The sequence below is a fragment of the Impatiens glandulifera genome, chromosome 3, assembly GCF_907164915.1.
Source record: "Impatiens glandulifera chromosome 3, dImpGla2.1, whole genome shotgun sequence".
In the NCBI taxonomy this organism is placed as follows: Eukaryota; Viridiplantae; Streptophyta; class Magnoliopsida; order Ericales; family Balsaminaceae; genus Impatiens; species Impatiens glandulifera.
This window is the reverse complement of record NC_061864.1, coordinates 17,560,918-17,580,898: the sequence shown is the minus strand read 5'-3', so window position 1 is coordinate 17,580,898 and position 19,981 is coordinate 17,560,918. Positions and strand designations below refer to the sequence as shown.

At 28.7% G+C, this 19,981-nt stretch overlaps 2 protein-coding genes across 2 annotated transcripts; both read left to right on the top strand.

Annotated features, from left to right (window-relative positions):
- Window positions 1-3,298: 3,298 nt before the first annotated feature.
- Window positions 3,299-3,982, top strand: LOC124929883 (ABC transporter G family member 34-like). Its single transcript, XM_047470264.1, has 3 exons — window positions 3,299-3,417; window positions 3,485-3,656; window positions 3,740-3,982. Exons 1-3 carry the CDS (start codon window positions 3,299-3,301, stop codon window positions 3,980-3,982), a joined length of 534 nt encoding a protein of 177 aa, XP_047326220.1.
- A 4,896-nt stretch (window positions 3,983-8,878) lies between these two features.
- Window positions 8,879-19,553, top strand: LOC124929882 (TIR-only protein-like). Its single transcript, XM_047470263.1, has 3 exons — window positions 8,879-9,044; window positions 9,246-9,613; window positions 19,332-19,553. Exons 1-3 carry the CDS (start codon window positions 8,879-8,881, stop codon window positions 19,551-19,553), a joined length of 756 nt encoding a protein of 251 aa, XP_047326219.1.
- Window positions 19,554-19,981: the final 428 nt, after the last annotated feature.

The window sequence follows — 19,981 nt, the reverse complement described above, 5'->3', positions numbered from 1 at the left end:
AAAATCTGATTTTTTTAATGTAAGGACAAAACCGAAGGTTTATTTGAAAACCTTCGGTTTTTACCCTTCCCCATACTTAGAAAAAAATCTGATTTTTTTAATGTAAGGACAAAACCGAAGGTTTATTTGAAAACCTTCGGTTTTTACCCTTCCCCATACTTAGAAAAAAATCTGATTTTTTTAATGTAAGGACAAAACCGAAGGTTTATTTGAAAACCTTCGGTTTTTACCCTTCCCCATACTTAGAAAAAAAACAGATTTTTTTAATGTGAGGACAAAACCGAAGGTTTATTTGAAAACCTTCGGTTTTTACCCTTCACCATACTTAGAAAAAAATCTGATTTTTTAATGTAAGGACAAAACTGAAGGTTTATTTGAAAACCTTCGGTTTTTACCCTTTCCCATACTTAGAAAAAAATCTGATTTTTTTAATGTAAGGACAAAACCGAAGGTTTATTTGAAAACCTTCGGTTTTTACCCTTCCCCATACTTAGAAAAAAATCTGATTTTTTTAATGTAAGGACAAAACCGAAGGTTTATTTGAAAACCTTCGGTTTTTACCCTTCCCCATACTTAGAAAAAAATCTGATTTTTTTAATGTGAGGTCAAAACCGAAGGTTTATTTGAAAACCTTCGGTTTTTACCCTTCCCCATACTTAGAAAAAAATCTGATTTTTTTAATGTAAGGACAAAACCGAAGGTTTATTTGAAAACCTTCGGTTTTTACCCCAAAAAATTGGTCAAAACCGAAGGTTTTCAAATAAACCCTCGGTTTTGGCGATGCGGTTTTTTTTTTAAAAATTGTGAAAAGTCAACAAAACATAATTATTTAATAAAACATATTAAACCAAACCAAACAAACATAATAACAATAATTCATAAATATTAAAAACATAACTGTCATAAACCCATAATAAATCCATAATAAATCTACAAATTAATTATTAGATGGGGTGGAAGGAGGGGGTGGTTGATTCAGTCGACTCCTCAACAAGACAAGTTCCTGTTCGAGATTCTCTAATCTCTGAGACATTTCGGCCCGGTCCGCTTTGATTTCACTAAGCAAACGACCTCTTTCGGCATCCTTTAGTCGGATTTGTTCCATTTCCAGCGTCATCTTTCTGACCTCTTCCTCACGTGCCGCAATTTCTGATTGTGTTATCAGATTCTAGTAACACGGATGAAGTTTCTCCGGTGTACGCCGAAGTCTCTTCCATGTCGAATCATCACCCATATCCTAAATACATTTCAGATATATGTATATATATATATTCATCAAACAAAATAACGTAAACTAACATAAATCTAGATCTATAATATATATATATATACAAACTTAAGAAAAATCTAAATCTTACAATAAACAAAACAAAAAAACCAAATCAAACAAATTACCTGAAGAGAGGAGAAGAACCCGCGGCTTGGAGGAGGCAGGCGGCGGCGGCGGCGGAAGAGAGAGAAAAGAGAGAAGCGGAATGAAAAAGAGAAGGGTTAGGGTTTGTATTTATAGAGGTTGAGGCCGAAGGTTTTCATAAAACTTTCGGTTTTGATATTAGTCAAAACCGAGGGTTTATTAAAAAACCTTCGGAAAAAACAATTTCAAAAATTTGAATTTTTTTTAATGAGCAAAACCGAAGGTTCTTTGTAAAACTTTCGGAATTAAAAAACCAAGGGATTTCAAAACCGAAGGTTCTTTGTAAAACTTTCGGAATTAAAAAACCAAGGGATTTCAAAACCGAAGGTTTTCACAAAAACCTTCGCAATTAACCCACATCCAACACTTAGAATTTTTTTGGGTTTTTTGGGAAGGTTAAAACCGAAAGTTCTTTGTAGAACTTTCGGTAATAATGAATAAACCCGAAGGTTTTACACCCCACTCGGAATCCATTTTTAATCCCGAAGGATTTGTTCCTCTCGGGAGTATTTAGGAGGGGTTTACAAAACCTTCGAGAAAAACCGTCGCTAAAGGTCCTATTTTTACTAGTGTTTATTTTTACTTAATTTTATAAATATAATATATATAATTAAAATTAAACATTTTAAATAAAATAATTTAAATAAAATATTATACACTAAAATAAAATATATTACATAAAACTTTAATATTATATGTTAAAATAAAATTTATTAAATTATATAAGTATTAAAATAATACATATATTACATAATATTAAAATAACACATATGTTCTACATAAAACGTTTTAAAGTTTATGTAATTTATTTTATTTTAAAGTTTTTTAATTAACACTTTTATAAATATTTTAAGATTTATGAAATTTATTTTAAGGTTTATTTTATTTTATTTAAAGTTAATGTTAGATATTTTATTTTAATTTATAATATTATTTAGTTTAGTATGTTTAATTTTAATTATATATATTATATTTTTAACACTTTTATAAATATTTTAAGATTTATGAAATTTATTTTAAGATTTATTTTATTTTATTTAAAGTTAATGTTAGATATTTTATTTTAATTTATAATATTATTTAGTTTAGTATGTTTAATTTTAATTATATATTATATTTTTAACACTTTTATAAATATTTTAAGATTTATGAAATTTATTTTAAGATTTATTTTATTTTATTTAAAGTTAATGTTAGATATTTTATTTTAATTTATAATATTATTTAGTTTAGTATGTTTAATTTTAATTATATATATTATATTTGTAACACTTTTATAAATATTTTAAGATTTATGAAATTTATTTTAAGATTTATTTTATTTTATTTAAAGTTAATGTTAGATATTTTATTTTAATTTATAATATTATTTAGTTTAGTATGTTTAATTTTAATTATATATATTATATTTTTAAAACTAAGTAAAAATATAATATATATAATTAAAACTAAGCCTATTAAATTTAAAATGTTTAATTTTAATTATATATATTATATTTATAAAATTAAATAAAAATAAAATATATATATTATTTATATAATATATTTTATTATTAATTTTAGTTATATATTTATATTTATAAAATCAAATAATGATTAAGTTTAGGGTGGAAGATGGATAATTAATGATTAATTAATGATTTATAGAGAGAAAGGTGAGTATTTTAGAAATGTGAATGAAAATGTGGGTAGTTTTAGGATAAATTGTTTGAAACATGGGTATGGGTAGGACAAGAAATGGTTCAACTATTTGACTGAATTGATTTCCGATTTATTGAATCGTGTACCCTTTCTTTAGCTTATGATTTCATACTTATAGAATCATATTTGCAGTCTATTCCGGGGATACCTATGATCAAAGATGGTTATAATCCTGCGACATAGATGCTAGAAGTGAGTTCAACCTCTTGGAGAAATCCACAATACAACGCCATTAGATTCGTTGTCACAATTGGAATCGCGATTCTCTTTGGAATCATTTTTTGGGGGGAAGGAGATAATCTGTAAGTAAAAGTTTACAAACATAAGCTTCGAGTTTAATAGCTAATACTAGTTTTTTTTCACATATAGGAAACAACAACAAGATTTAAGGAACTTGTTAGGTGCAATGTATGCAGCAATCTTCTTCTTGGGAGCAACCAACACTTGCACCGTTCAACCAATTGTCGCGATAGAAAGAACTGTTTTCTATCGCGAGAAAGCAGCTGGGATGTACTCTGCACTACCCTATGCATTTGCTCAGGTAAAAATAAACTCAAAAAAGCTCTCATTTAATGTGAAAGACGGGTCTTAATTGATCATGAATATGTGTTTTGTTTTATGTAGGTGGCTATTGAGACGATTTATGTGATGATACAAACGTTCTTATATAGTTTGATCTTGTACACGATGATTGGATTCCCATTGAGTGCGACCAAGTTCTTGTTCTTGTGGTTCTACTACTTCGTGTTCATGTCCGACTTCCTTGTGCCGGTTGCAATGGGCCATGTGGTCCATGTCGGTTGGGTGTTAATGTTCTTATTTGTCTTTGTGTATGGAATTAAGTTCCTCAACTTCCAAAGGAGATAATCTAGATTCAAGCTTTTGAATAGAGGAAGTTAGTGTGTTTATTGGTGTGTAATATGAATTGTTCCATATCATATTTTTTTTTTGTATTATGTTTGTATTAATCAAACCAAATATATATTGAAATTTTAAATTGTATGAAATTTAAGACTAACTTTTGGGTACTCGAATTTTGTTGAGGGATAAAAACTAGTATAATTTAAGGGATAAACGATTTCGGGTTAGTTTGTCTATAGAAATGCACAACCAAATTTGATAGATTTGGTTTGATCAGCCCCATAAGAGTAAAGCTGAATAAAATAAACAAATCATAGTTTAATTTAAAAAAGTAAAGTGTGGTTGGTTAAGACTTAAGAGATCAAATTGGTCTGAAAGGAGTGAAGCGGAATGAAAATGAACAAATCATAGTTTAAGAGAGTAAAGTTGAAAAGGAAAAAATATTATTTAGATAGTGAGTTATTTTTTGTATAAGAAATTTAAAAGAAATTGAGTGCCCTGTTAAAAAAGAAATTAAGTACACTATTAAAAGTGTAAATAAAGCAACTTAAGGATCTTTCAATGTCGGAAATTTTTACTTATCAAATCGTCCACAAAACGGTAAGAGGGATAGATTTCTAATCATCAACAACGAAAGTAAGAATGTTCTACATAAGACATCATGTACTTTTCAAATCTATTAACTCCATTCAAATTCATTTAGGTTTCAATGCGAAATCCAAATGAAGAAACACAAATATTTCCAAATATGGATAATGTATTATATTCACTAAATCATGCAAAAGTATCTCCAAATTCAACCTCCACAACCACAAAAAGAGAGTATTTCTCATAAAAATATCTTCTCTTGGATACCAAAGACAAACCTAATTTGAATATTTGGTCAAACTGTTAAGGGCAGGCAACAGGTGGAATCTTCTCTGGAAGCCACCACACTCTGCCAGCCCAACAGAACACAAATCGCTTTGTGAAGACCCAGATGTTGTGCTCTCAATCCAACCTCGTCAGATGTAAATGCATGGGTTGCCAGCTGTTTCATGTCCATGAACTCCTTCGACTCGCTGAAAGGAGAATTTTTTTTTTTTTTTTTTTTTTTTTTTTGTGAGTGTACAATGTATTACTAAGGAGAATAAGTACTTATTTGATGAAGAGTTATACGGATTTAATCTAGATAACAAAATTCTCGTTATCAAACAAACAAATCATAGTATTGATAATATTTTAGTCATTTAACCAAAATAATCAAATTTTTCATTGAATAAAGTTTTTTCTAATTAAATAATTTGGAGAAAAAAAACTACATCAAAAACAAGCTCCAAGTGTCGGCATTTGCAGATGTAGAAAAAGAAGAGTGGAACAAACCAAGCAGAGTTAATGCAGAAAGAGCATCCAATAACTTTTCATAGTTGATAATACCTGTGAGGCTGTGATCGTAACTAATCTAGAATCACAGTCAAAGCAGTAGTGAACAAACCGTTTTAAGAACCGACTGCCGCAGAGCAAGATTAACTACAATTTGTGATCAGTTACATTCCTTGAGAGCAAAAACTTTTACTGTCATCTAAGACATATAAGGCCTGGATCTCTTTTGGTTATTTGAAAAACCCAAACAAAATCAATTTTCCAATTAATCACTTCTAAATAATCAAATCACTAATTTTATTAACCAAAATACTAAAATACTCTCTATTTTAAATTATTATTTTTTATTTTATTTATATATATATATATATCAATACCATTTTAAGTCATTTTACTAAAAATAATCATTACTTTCTCAAAATCATCACCAATTATTATTATTTTTTCTATCTAAATTTTTAATAAAAAACCCAATCAAAGCCCTAACTAAACCAACATGTACTGAAGTATTGGCGTCTCAAAGAACCCGTTTGGCTGTCCTTTTTCTTTCTCCAATCTCCATTTTAACTCTTGTCATCTCAAATATGACGAATCACCAAACTTTTAGGAATAGTACAACGACAATATTATTTTACGGTTTTATACCACATCAATCAGAGTCAACTACTGAATCAAATCGCCCATCAGGCAACACTTGTTGCCGCCACCGCCTGTGTAATAACTTCTTCCTTCTAAAGGAACCTGGATTACTCAGCTTGGTTATCCCGAAACAGCTAACAAATAATAGGGCGTGGGGCGTGGAAAGGAAAAGAGGAAGAAGAGAAAGTGGGGTTAGAGTTTGGGAACTATGAGAGGGAAAGGAAGGAAGAAATGTAAAAAAGAGGTTAAAAATAAAAATGAAAATTTTTAAAGTTAGTTTTGGGAATCACCTAAAAAGGGTCATTTGATCAAATTTCCCTTCTTGGGACCACCACTCAGATTGTGATTGTTTTTTTGGTGGGAAAGATAACTTGATTTGTTTTCAAATGACCTAAGCAATTGGTCAAGCAAAAAAATAGTTTATATTTATTTTATAATTTGTACTATTCCTTATATATTAAATAACAATGTCATTACAAAATCAACAACTTAAACAATATACAATAAATTATTATTATTATTATTTTAAACAACTTAATTAATACATTAACCCAAAACCATATCTCTTAGTTTTTAAAATATTTATTAACCAAATTTTATTTTAATAAGATTACTTATATATAATATAGTTAAAATTATAATCTTAAATAATTTATTTTATACTATTTAATAATGTATTATACATAAAATTATACATGAATTAAAATTATTGATCTTATTAAATTAAACAATTTCAAAGTAAAATTTGTTTTAAAATATTTTATTATAAAATATTATTATTTACGTGATATGATTGAATAAATATTTAAGTAGCTGTTCTGAATAAAGTAATATATTTTTAATTTTATTAAAAAGTAAAATTAATGTTTAAAAATATTATTGTTAATTTTATTAAAAAAAATAAAATATTTTATTATTTATTATTTTAATAAAATCATTAAATAAAAGTATAAAATATATATATTATAAATTTAACATAAATAATTTTGACAAGTTAATATACATAAATTAATATAATATTTTCAGTGCATAAATAAATTTAACAGTACTTTTAACCAAATTCACAGATAAAAAATATATTCTTCTTTAGAGAAATTTCAATCACCAAATAAACATCATTACCAATATGATCAATGCAAAATGCGCAATGAATAACACATTCCAAATTAAATGTTGTAATAGAGTCTTTTTGTGCAATAGTAATATACATTATTTAATTATTATTAAAATCATATTCCTTACACGTATATATAAAACCTTAATTCATATATAGATATGAAATCATAATTTAGAAAAGCATATGTTGTTAAACTAAGCTATCTGATACCACAGGTTAGTAAACATAAACTTAAGTTTGAAAACATTGATTTTGAACTATATGATTTCATTGATCATAAAGCAGTAATACATATCAGAATTCATAGATGTGCGGATCTTTATGTTATTAGTCCGAAATTCACATTCTCTCCTTCTTTCTTTACCAGAAGCCTAAAAGCTTATTGCCCTTATTTCCCTTTCTTTTCTTGATGGATAGAAATAAACTATTAATTGTAGGGAGGGACTAATATTTTTTATATAGTAAAACAAACACCATTCATCAAAATCAAAATAATTGTATTCGACATTAATTAAAAGCTTATTGCCCTTATTTCCCTTTCTTGATGGATAGCAAACACCATTCATCAAAATCAAAATATTTGTATTTGACTTTAATTTAAAGCCCCTAACATTAATGATCATTTGAATGATTTAAATAATTAATGGACTTAGGTTTATGTAGCAACACAAAATAATGTATAAAAAAATATTGTGACCTTTAATATTTAAAATAAAATGTGCCTACAAGATTAAACACTTAAACATTTAATCGGGCACAGAAACTGACTTGAACTCAGGACCTCTCAATAAATATATATATATATATATATATATATATATATATATATATATATATATGTTTTTATAAATGCTATAGTTATGTTTCGAACTTTAAAAACCTAATAAAACAAGTAAAATCTTTTAACCAACTAGGCTAATAAGACTTTATATTTTAAATTTAACATAAAATTTGATTAACGTAAGACATTTTAATAATTTTAGTTTTAATAATTTTAGTTGAACTTTTTAACTAAGTATAATATTAATATATATATATATATATATATATAAAACTATTATAAAATAAATATAAACTATTTTTTTTGTTTGGCCAATTGCTTAGGTCATTTGAAAACCAATCAAGTTATCTTTCCGAAGAAAATAAAAACAATCACAATCGGACGTTATTGATCGAGTGGTACGTGAGAAAATGACCTCCCCTGTATATTTGTTTCTTTTATTTTTATTGACTCAAGTAGTTTAGTTTAGTTTATTTTATTATATTATATTATATATAAATAAATATATATATAACAATTGAGATGTTAATTATAAATAGTCCTAATAATTCCAAACAGTGATAAATAAGACCAACCAATTTGCATATATATTTGTTTATTAAAAAAAGCAAGCACGTGCACGTGCACTATAATTTAACCTAAATATTTTTTTTGAATAAGATAATTAACCTAAGTGGAATCAGTTTATCTGTGCTTCTTCACTTTTCTTTGTGCTCCTTTCAGAGTCACAGCTACCTATAGGGCTGTTGGATGTCTCTCCGCTCCCTGTGATTGAGCTGTGATTGAGCGGAGATCCTTAACTTTACTGAAAGTTGAGCATACATTTCATTTGATTTCGAGAGTCTTTAATAAATCAAACAATACTGATCCCAGATAACTCCTTTACCATTGGCATTGTGGGCATATGAGATTCAAAGGAATTAGGTTCATTTCTCTAGCTAGTTCTATAAATAAACGTCTTGACTAATTGTTCATTAATTTATAGCCTTTTCTAACTTAATTAATGAAGCTCAGCCAGGCCACCGCCATGCAAGTACGCACATCACTAGCCGCTGTCACTAGCAACTGCAACTCCTCCATCCATATTCATCGCAATTTTGGTGTCGTCGCGAAGCCTTCAGATCGGGCGTACGACGTTTTCATCAACCACCGTGGGGCGGATACAAAAGGTATATATAATATTAATTAGAAACTAATTATTTAAATGTTCTCCGTGATGCAGTTTCTAAGAATATAAAAAACACCAATATTATTATATTGTTCATAAGTTTAACATATTTTCGTTTAAGTTTGAATATTTTTACTACATAAATAATTAAATTTGACGTATTGAGCAATACTAGCTAATATTTTCACTACATAAATAAAAGGGAACATTTCGGGTTTGTTGTATGAGCGTCTTTCGAAGATGATAGGTCTCCACACGTTTTTGGACAAAAAAAGCCTGTATCCCGGGGATAAGTTGTTGTCGGAGATAGACGCGGCGATAAGAAACTGTAAAGTTGCGGTGGCGGTGTTTTCTCCAAAGTATTGCAAATCGTATTATTGTCTCTACGAATTGGCTCTTATAATGGAGAGTAAAAAGAGGTTGGTTCCAATATTTTGGAACATTCAACCTTCTAGACTTAAGGTAAAGAACATCAAAAAGTATGATCCAAATGAGCTTCACAGATTCAGATGGGCTCTTGAAGAAGCTAGATCAACTGTTGGTCTAACATTTGATTCAGCTAAAGGGTACGTAATATATAAATATACATATTTGCATGTTTTTATATTATATAACATTATTCTTCAAATATAATTAACATATTATATATATATATATATATATATATATATATATATATATATATATATGATATGCAGAGATTGGTCAGAGTTATTATCAAAGGTAACTGAAGCAGTGATGAGAAACCTGCATGAAGTTGAAGAAGAAAAAAAAGTCTGAGGTCAGGAGTAAGCAAGCTATAACTAGTTCACCATTTGAAAGTGTTTAAATTTTATAAATGGTTGTGTTTATGTTTTTTTTAATATATATTAACCTTAAACCACTATTATATAATTCATTTATTAATTTAAATGCTATTTTATTTTATGCAATATTATAATATTTAAAGCTAGCATTATTATAATATTTAATGAATAGAGTCATAGTCAATAAAACAAAATAACTTTTATTACCAGCACAAAATATAAAGTTCTAGCACTTAAATTAGTGGAGTTGAAAACAAATTATACGGACACATACATTTGTGCAGGTAAAGGATAGCTATAGGCGGGTAAGAATAATTTGTATTATTAATATTTAATATTAAAGATTAATTACAATATGTAAAGCTAGCATTATTTAATTTGTTATTTACAATATTGTTTAGTTTGATATGTAAATTTTTTTTATGCAATTTATCATATATATTATAATTTTTATGACACTTTCTCTTTATATAAAAAGATGAATTAAGATTTGGAAAATGTAATTGTTTGGAAATTAATATTTTGTTACGGCACCTATACATCATTTTTTAAAATTAATTAATAAAGTAAAAATGAGAAGGTAATTTTGTTTTAATTTGGTGCGACGATGTGATTAATTTATAATAACTAAGTTGATGAAAAGAAGTGATTTTTAAATAAATTTTTATATTTATTTTTTTAATTAACTTTTTCTAAGAAAGATTTTCCTTAATTATGCACCGATCGGACATGATTGGTGTGAATTGCCGTGTAATATGTTTGTGGAATTTAGGCAATTTAGTTAATAAAATGATAAAATTTAATTTGAGATTTATTTAGATAATTTTAATATATTTAAAATTTTAATTTTACTTACCATTTTTTTTACTCAAATTTATATATAGTAAATTTAGTTCTACTTCACATTTATGATTTAATATGTAAGGCTGTCGCTATTTATTAATTATTTCAGGGTTTTTTTCAACTTTCTAAGCCATGGTTCAAGTCAATATTGATATTGTTGAAGTTTATATGATCAAATCAATATTTCAAAATAACACATTTTGTGTGACTTAATTAGTTAATTTGATATGTGTGATAATATTAGGACTACAACTGATACTATATCCGCCGATAGTAAAGATATTGTTCTCGGATTCAAATTTTATTTTATTGTCAGATATTTATCGATTCCACACCCAACGTGTATCTCTATTTTTATCTCCGTCTCCGATTCGCTAAATGCACGATCTTTGATGGGCCGGGTAATCCATTATCCGATTAAAGTGTGAATTTATATATTTTATTAAAATTAAATTATAAAGTAAAGATGAAAAAATAACTAATTAATAAGTGACTTTAAAACTAATAATATAAAAAAAAAATTGAAGTATCACTTACTTATATAAGTGTAGAAACATAGTAAAATTATGTTTATTATAAATAATTTTTGTTAGTATTAAAAGAAAATTTTGGTGTGAAATGTGTAAGAGTAAAATATAAATATAATATAATTATTATGATTGATATAATGATGTGATATACTATGAATTATCAAGTTAATACTTAACAATAATAAATAAATTTTAATTAGTATGATCGGGTATTGAAGGTTTGGGTTTCACATATTTTTCGTTTATAGATCTTTTTGGGTACTTTCTTTACTAGCTCATCCTGACCTTAAACCCGATTTAAGATACCCAAACTCGACCATCGAATACTCATAAATAAATATTTCTCTTATTTATATTTATAACTTTTATTTATATTTATAACTTGATATTAATATATTGATACATTAATAGGAGGCTTCAACTCCTTATAATATTTCTCTTAAGAAGATCCAATATTTTTTTTTATCATTTAAACTAACTTAATAGTTTATTTTTTATAAGCAAATAATATCCTAAAACCAAGATAAAGAGCATGAGCATAAATACAATAAAATGCCTCATCTTACTAAGCATGCCCCATCTATCCGCAACCTAATGGACAAACCTTTGACTAATTCAAATTAAACAAATTTGGTTAATTCAAAAAAGAAAAGATTTTTTAATATATATATATATATATATATATATATATATATATATAACACTAATACTATATGGGCTAAAACATTATGAGATAAATGTTTAAAAAAAAATAACACTAGGACACAATCGTCGCAAATAACACTAACGACCTAGTCGAAGGATCAGATCAACCGTCAAGACTCAAGACATCCATATGTAATCATCAAACAAATTAGAGCCGCATGACAATCTAAACGAACAATAATGTGAGTTTTGAGAGAGTGATGAAGATAAAATAATCTCTTCTCATTTACTATCAACTAATAAAAATACATTAATATTTATAAAATAAAAAAAAATGAGTATCAATCACTAGCTATTATTAATGAGCTCAAGTCCGCCTCACGCGTATATATCTGATCTGCAAAGATATTAATGTTTTAAAAATTTTCAATCAACTCTAATCAATCACATTACTTAATTAATTATTTAAAATACTAAAATACTCTCTAATTTAAATTATTATTATATATTAATATCATTTAAGTCATTTTACCAAAAATATTATTCCTTCCTCAAAATCATCACCTATCATTATTTATTTTCTTCTTCTAAGTTATTAAAATAAGGGGCTATCATTTTAACGGGAGTTTTATTTTTGTAAATTGTTTATGCAATTTAATATATAGATTGTCAATTATTAATTTTGATTTATATTATTTTTGTAAATTATTTTCATAATAGTTAATTATTTTAAATTTTAATGATATTTAGAGATAGTAGAGTCAATTAATTTTATAAATGTTTTTGAATTGTTAATGGATTATTACTATTTTTCTTAATATTAAAATGAAAACATTTTTTTATTAAATCAGTTTTGTTATGATAATAAATCAAAACTTTTGTTAAATAAAGTCGCTAATTAGAATATTAGTATATTGATTTTTTTTGAACTTTGACTGGCAGGAAAAAGCTGTGACTGTAGATTTCATCGGTCGGCTGTCATATAAAAAGACATAAGAGAGATCTTCTTTCTATTTGACTTGATTCCTTTTCAAATCACGTGACGTTAGCAATGGGCAAACAATTGTTTTTTTTAAATATTTATTTTATATTAAATTATAATGTTATTATAATTTTTTTTCTTTTTTAATTTTTTCATGGTTTTGAATTGTTATATTAGTTTTTCTTAATTAAAAAAATAGTCTATTCCAAATAAATTGTTTTAATATATAAATTTTAATACAATATCATTAATATTACAACAATTTCTAATTAATACTTTGATGTACAAAATAAATATATTCATAATGAAATCCTTCTTTCTCCCCAAATTGCCATTCTCCTATTATTTTTGTTAGATAAAAAAAAGTCCATTCCAAATAAATTGTTTTAATATATAGATTTTAATGCAATATCGTTAATATAACAACAATTTTTAATTAATTTTTTCATAGCTACTTTGATGTATAAAATAAATATAGTCATAATGAAATCCCTCCTCTCCTCCCAATTTGATTTTGTCTTCTCTATTAATTTTTTCATGGTTATGAAGTGTTATACTAATTTTTTTTAATTAAAAAAAGAAGTCCATTCCAAATGAACTGTTTTAATATATAAAGTTGTTAATGTAATATCATTAATATTACAACAATTTCTAATGAATTTATCCGTAGTTACTTTGTTTTACAATATAAATATATTCACAATGAAATTTATCTTTCTCTCCAATGTGATTTTGTCTTCTCTTGTAATTTTTATCATCATGTTTTGGATAACAACCCAAAACAATATCTATAAAGATATTCACCTTTAAATTTTTTAAAAACAAATATTGAAAAATTCAAATAACTCAATAACAGTTATAAATGTTAATTATAAATAGTCCTCATAATTATAATAATAATTTTTTTGAGTTTCATATATAATAATAAAAATATTTAGATAGAAACTCACTAAAAACACAAGATAGGCCCCGCAGAGACGGCGGCTATCACTCCATCAGCCAATGGGACCCCCTCCCTCTCTTTATTAAATATTCCAGACCTTTTTTTATTAAATATTAAAATTTGGATTAAAAGAGTTTCGCATTTTTAAAAATAAATATTAATGAACTTTGTTTATTCACTTATCAGTTTATTTGTTATTTATTTTTATCTATTTTATTTGTATAAAAATAATATAATTAAAAGAAGAACAGAGATTTTTTTTTGGTTAATTTCATTTTGTAATTTAATAATATTTAATAAGAATGAAGATTGTGAGCATTCAAACAAATCGATCAATTAATATAGGGGATGGATAATCTATCAAATTCTATATCAATTCAATATGACCAGAAAATATATAGATTGTTAGATATAATAAACGGATTGATAGGGGTCGAAATAAATCTCATAATATTTTATTCGTGTTTAAAATATATTTGTATTTTAAAATTTTAATATTTTTAGACTTACTTAGTCGCGTTTATGTTATACCATTTTTTTTACTTGCTGCACCATATTATTAATCTTGTGTTATTTGAAATAAAAAAGCTCGATGCCATTAAGAATGATAGCTTTAGTAGAGAATTTTTAAGTTTAATCTCTTTCTCCATAAATAATCAAACCACCACATATTATATTTCTTTTTGTTGATCTATCGCAGCGATTAGAACATGATTAATGTGTAATTAACTTTGATTTGATTATTTTCTACTGCTTGTAATTAATCTTCTTTTAAGAATAAAATAATAATATACACATTTGAATTAGTCATTTCATTCTCATTCATGAATTACACATTAATTATATGTTAGAATTAACATGCCATGATTGAGTGGTCACAAATTCAATAAAATAAAAACTGAAAAGGCAAAGAGAAAACCATAGAACAGAAACACAATTTTTAGCACAAAGAGAAATAAGATTTTTGTGATCTTGCATTTGAAATACTAATTAACTTTGGCTTTCTATCCTAGACAATAATTAATTAACAATTAAATATTGATTGGAAAATGTCTCTATTGTTCTATTATCCAACCACAAATTGATTGATCCAACTAAAATGTGATCCAAGTTATATGGTACACTGGTGAAAAAGTGGTCAAAATCGAGAGTTAAAACTCTCGGTTTTGACCATATAACTCTCGGTAAAGAGACCTTATTGAAGGTTTTAGTAACTCTCGCCATCCCTCGGTAATGACTCTCTCGGGATTTCCACAAAGAGAAAAACCGAGAGTTATATGAAAACTTTCGGATTTTTCTCTTTTGGAAAAACCGAGGGTTTTGCAAACAACTTTCGGTTTTTCTCATTGTGGAAAAACCGAGAGTTTTCATATAACTTTCGGTTTTTACACACAGAGAAAAACCGAGGGTTTTACAAAGAACTTTCGGGTTTTCTCTTTGTGGAAAAACCGAGAGTTTTCATATAACTTTCGGTTTTTCTCTGTGTGGAAAAACCGAGGGTTTTATAAAGAACTTTCGGTTTTTCTCTTTGTGGAAAAACCGAGGGTTTTACAAATAACTTTCGGTTTTTCTGTGTGGAAAAACCGAGGGTTTTACAAATAACTTTCGGTTTTTCTCTATGTGGAAAAACCGAGAGATATTACAAAACTTTCGGTTTTCCCACAAACTAAAAAACCGAGAGTTATATGAAAACCGAGAGTTTTCTAATAACTCTCGGTTTTCTCTTCGGCTAAAAACCGAGAGTTTTCTAATATCTCTCGGTTTTTCCACAAAGAGAAAACCCGAGAGATTTCATTTTTACTTTCGGTTTTTTCATGTAAATTTTTAAAAATGTGCGGATTATTTTGTTCGCAACCAAAACCTGTTCAGCCACCAAACCAATATATCAATGATAAATGAAATTCAACATACATTAAACGATCACATTAATTGATCATGAACATTATAAAATTCGACACCAAACTAATATTCCGAACAATCTGTTCTAAATCCAACCACTAATGAAAAAATGTTTTGAATCGAAACAACCTTAGCTTGTAGGGGGAGGAGGTGGTCCTTGCCTCATATACAATTCTATTCTCTCCATTCTTGCGTTCATCTCTGACTTCTCCCTCTCCATTCTTTCCACAATTTCTTCATTTTCCGCTTTCATTTCATCCATTCTGCGCCTTCTTTCTTCATCCCTCTTCTCCAGTTCCTCCAGCTTGAGCTTCATCATTTGATTCTCTTCTAACAATCGCTCATTGTTTCGCTGTGAACTGTTTCCACTACGACGATCCTCACGAAAGTGTGTGGGCCGGACGCCTGATCCCATTCCGAAGACGACCCCGTGTTTTTGTTGTCCGAACACCCTCTCCGTCAATTCAAAATCAGATATTCCCGGTTCGTTACTAACAACCTCTTCCATCTCAGCCTGCACAATTCAAATAAAATATCATTTCTATAATAAAAAAACTAGGCATATTCAATTCACTTACAATTTTCTCTTGCACGTGTTCGTCCGGGACGGGTGTTGGGTTTTCTTGTGTCGGTTTTGGTGTACGGGTCCTCTTGAATACTTCAATTACAGACGGTGGCCGTCCCATTTCAATCGCCTGTTGAAATAAATGATTTATATAATTAATAACAATCTTTATATTAAGTTATTACAAATAATGTACTTACCAACTCGTCTTCAATTTGTGCAAACGGTCTACTTCCCGTTCGATGCGGGAATTTCAGATTCTTCCGATTCTTCATATTTGTAGTACTGTGTCTCTGTATTTGAAATAACAAATGAAGTTAGATTAATTAATATGAACTCTTATTTGAATTATGAAACCGTACCTTAAACGTTTCTGTGAAGAAATGGTTGCGACACACAAACTCCCAATCATCTCGATCGTAGTCCGGTGGAGGATTAGCCAGTACCGCCGCCTCGTCTCCTTTGTGGACGCGGATATAATTCTTGTTCAAATCCGACCGCCATCTATCCCATATCTGATTGGCGTGTCCCAACCCCGTCGTTCGAAAAGACTCAATGTCACCATTAGTCGCTTCGAACGGATCCTGAAAAAATAACATCCAAATGTGAAAAATAATTATTTAATGACGTAATGTATAATCAAGTAATAATTATTAACCTTGATAGCAGTCCACAGTGAATCCAATTGGTCTGCACTTAAAGCCTTCCACTTGAGAAGACGGTGTGAGACGGCTGCGGGGCTCCGGATAACCGACCCCACATGTCTAGACCACCGTGTCCTTCCCACGTCTGTACCGCCTGGCCTCCCATCCTTCTCTCTAAACGTTAGAGGGATCCTCGTCCCCGCTAGCCTCTTAGACAGCGCAATATTCTTGTTCTTCCCCCGTCTCTTGCGGGCAGAAGATTCTTCAAAATTATCAAAATCTTAATTAAATATGTCAATCAATTGAAACACTAACTAATTTGTAAACGAAATACCTGTCGATGATGGGTCGGGAGTGGTCCCGTGCTCCTCCTCGTCATCCTGCTCCTCGATAGGCTCCTCAAGACCCTCGTCTTCAGCCTCATCACTAGGCAGGTTATCAGCGAATGTGCTCTCTATAAACTCTGCGAGGTCATCATCGTCTTTAGTCTCGTATGTTCGGGGAGGCGCAGTAGCTATCGGGACCACAGGAATCGGTGGTTGGTCTCTCGAAGACGATCCTGGTTGCTTTAACGACTCGGATTGGGCAAGTAGGTTTTGGTAACTCTTATCCAATTTCTTGGGTGTCTTCCTCATACTCTTCCAAGCTGTTTTAGGAGCTTCAGACATTCTTAATTCACACCATTAATAAAAATGAGTGAATAATTGAAATAAAGTAGTAATAAAAATGAATATAAAGTTAAAAACATAATTAAATCTACCTAATTAATTAATCCGAACTATATGTTTGTAAACCGCGGTTTTATTTTTGTCACAATCTTCCAACCGGGTCGGGCTGACATATCAGGGGCGTAGAATACTTGTTTTGCTTGACTCGCCAATATATACGGGTCTTGACTTTGGGTTTTCAAAATTCGGTTTACATTTACACTTACGAAGCCATATTTAACCACTTGAGTAGTACGTCTCTTTTCTCCATGAAAATACCAATACTCATAATGAATATTTATTCCATAAACGATGAGGTGAGTCTTCACTTCGTCTATTTCCATAAACGGCGTGTTCAAGCATTTCACGCATGGACATTTCACGGTTTGTCGGGATGTATTCCTAACAGCATACTCGAGGAATTTGTCAACACCTTCCTCGTAATCTGGATGATCTCGACGTAAGGTCATCCAGCTTTTATCGGGTACTTCCATATTTCTAATAAAATGGAAAACAACCCGCATTATTAATTACTTATATTTGTCTAAATTAATTAGGCTTACATAATGTTAACATAATTTCTAACTTATCTTTCATTATCAAACCAAAATTCCACATAAACCAACAATAATAAAAATAACATAAATCTAACTTAAATCTAACATACATATATTCTAACATTATTTCATTCATACACATTTCAAAACAATAAATTATAATTTAACACGTTAATTTGATACACATTTCAAACCTCATCTAACCTAATCTAACATAAATCAAACATATTACCTAGTCTAACATACTTCAAATCAAACATAAATCTCGACTTAAATCTAACATGAAAATCTAACATAAATCTAACATGAAAATCTAACATAAATCAAACATATTACCTAATCTAACATACTTCAAATCAAACATAAATCTCGACTTAAATCTAACATGAAAATCTAACATAAATCTAACATGAAACTAACCTAACCATATAATAAACCAACAAGAACTAACCTTGCACAAACAGAGCGACGAAGAAGAGCAGCGGATGTAGATCGACGGGCGGGCAGCGTGCGGCTGAAATTTCAACAATAACCAACATTAATATAACCAAATATTCAAACCAATAAATCTAACCAAATCAAACTCCAATCAAACTTTAATCTGACCAAAATTTTAACCTAAAATTCTAACCTAAACTTCAATCATATCTAACCTAAATCAAACATCAATTAAACAACAATCAAACCAACAAACATTCAACATAACATATATAAAATCAATCCAAGAAAATAGTCAATCCAAAACCTAAACTAACCAAAATCAAACATACTTTCAACCTAATCTAACATTATCTAACAAAATCATACAACCAAACTCAATATTACCTAAAACCATATCCAACAACCAATTCAATATAATTAATCCAAAAACAAAATTCAACAATCCAAAAACTAAATCCCAATCATACATATATCAAATTAAAAAACCTAAACTAATCCCAATCATAAATATATCAAACAAATAACCTAATATCAAACAAAATCAACCAATATCAAACTAAAATCAAACTACAAAATCAAACAAAATCAACATAATTTCTAACTAAAATCAAACTAATATAACCTAAACTAACCAAAATCAACCTAATATAACCTCAAATGAATCAAATTTAACCTAAAATTAAGCAAATATAACTTAAACCTAAAAATTAAACTAACCTTTTGTAGGGCGGCAGCAGGCGGCGGCAGCAGGCGGCGACTGTCTTCAATCGACGGGGGCAGTCTTCAATCACCGGCGTCGTCGATCCAAGCGTGGGCAGCGAACAGCGTCTTCGATCCGAGCGGAGGCAGCGACTTGGCGGCGGAAAGGGATCTTCAACCTGCGGCGGCGTCAATGGGATGAGAGCTGCGCTGCTTCGTCTTCGATTGAAGGCTGGAGGACGCGGCTGAGCAGAGGCGGCGCGGAAGAAGAGCGAACGGGAGAGAGAAATCGGGGAGAAAAAAAAAGGGGGAAAAAGAAAGAAAGGAAAAAAAGCGGGGTTATGGTTTTTTTAAAGGTCATTTCCGAGAGTTAATCATATAACTCTCGGTTTTTGACTATTAATTTCCGAGAGTTATATGATTACCTCTCGGTTTTGATCTTTTGATTAATTTCCGAGAGATATATTATTACCTCTCGGTTTTGATCATTTGATTAATTTCCGAGAGTTAATCATATTAAACTCTCGGTTTTTATTTTTTATATTTTTTACAATTAAATTTAAATGCCCAAAACCGAGAGTTGTATATTAAACTCTCGGTTTTTTTTATATTTTTTAAAATTAAATTTAATTGCCCAAAACCGAGAGTTGTATATTAAACTCTCGGTTTTTATATTT

What these genes read in the sequence shown, in the direction of transcription:
- LOC124929883 (XM_047470264.1), top strand. Translation starts at nt 3,299, where the DNA reads ATGCTAGAAGTGAGTTCAACCTCTTGGAGAAATCCACAATACAACGCC. An exon ending in TGGGGGGAAGGAGATAATCT is followed by an intron (nt 3,418 to 3,484) that starts GTAAGTAAAAGT and finishes TTTCACATATAG; the next exon opens with GAAACAACAACAAGATTTAA. An exon ending in TACCCTATGCATTTGCTCAG is followed by an intron (nt 3,657 to 3,739) that starts GTAAAAATAAAC and finishes TGTTTTATGTAG; the next exon opens with GTGGCTATTGAGACGATTTA.
- LOC124929882 (XM_047470263.1), top strand. Translation starts at nt 8,879, where the DNA reads ATGAAGCTCAGCCAGGCCACCGCCATGCAAGTACGCACATCACTAGCC. An exon ending in CCGTGGGGCGGATACAAAAG is followed by an intron (nt 9,045 to 9,245) that starts GTATATATAATA and finishes CATAAATAAAAG; the next exon opens with GGAACATTTCGGGTTTGTTG. An exon ending in TTGATTCAGCTAAAGGGTAC is followed by an intron (nt 9,614 to 19,331) that starts GTAATATATAAA and finishes AACCTTTTGTAG; the next exon opens with GGCGGCAGCAGGCGGCGGCA.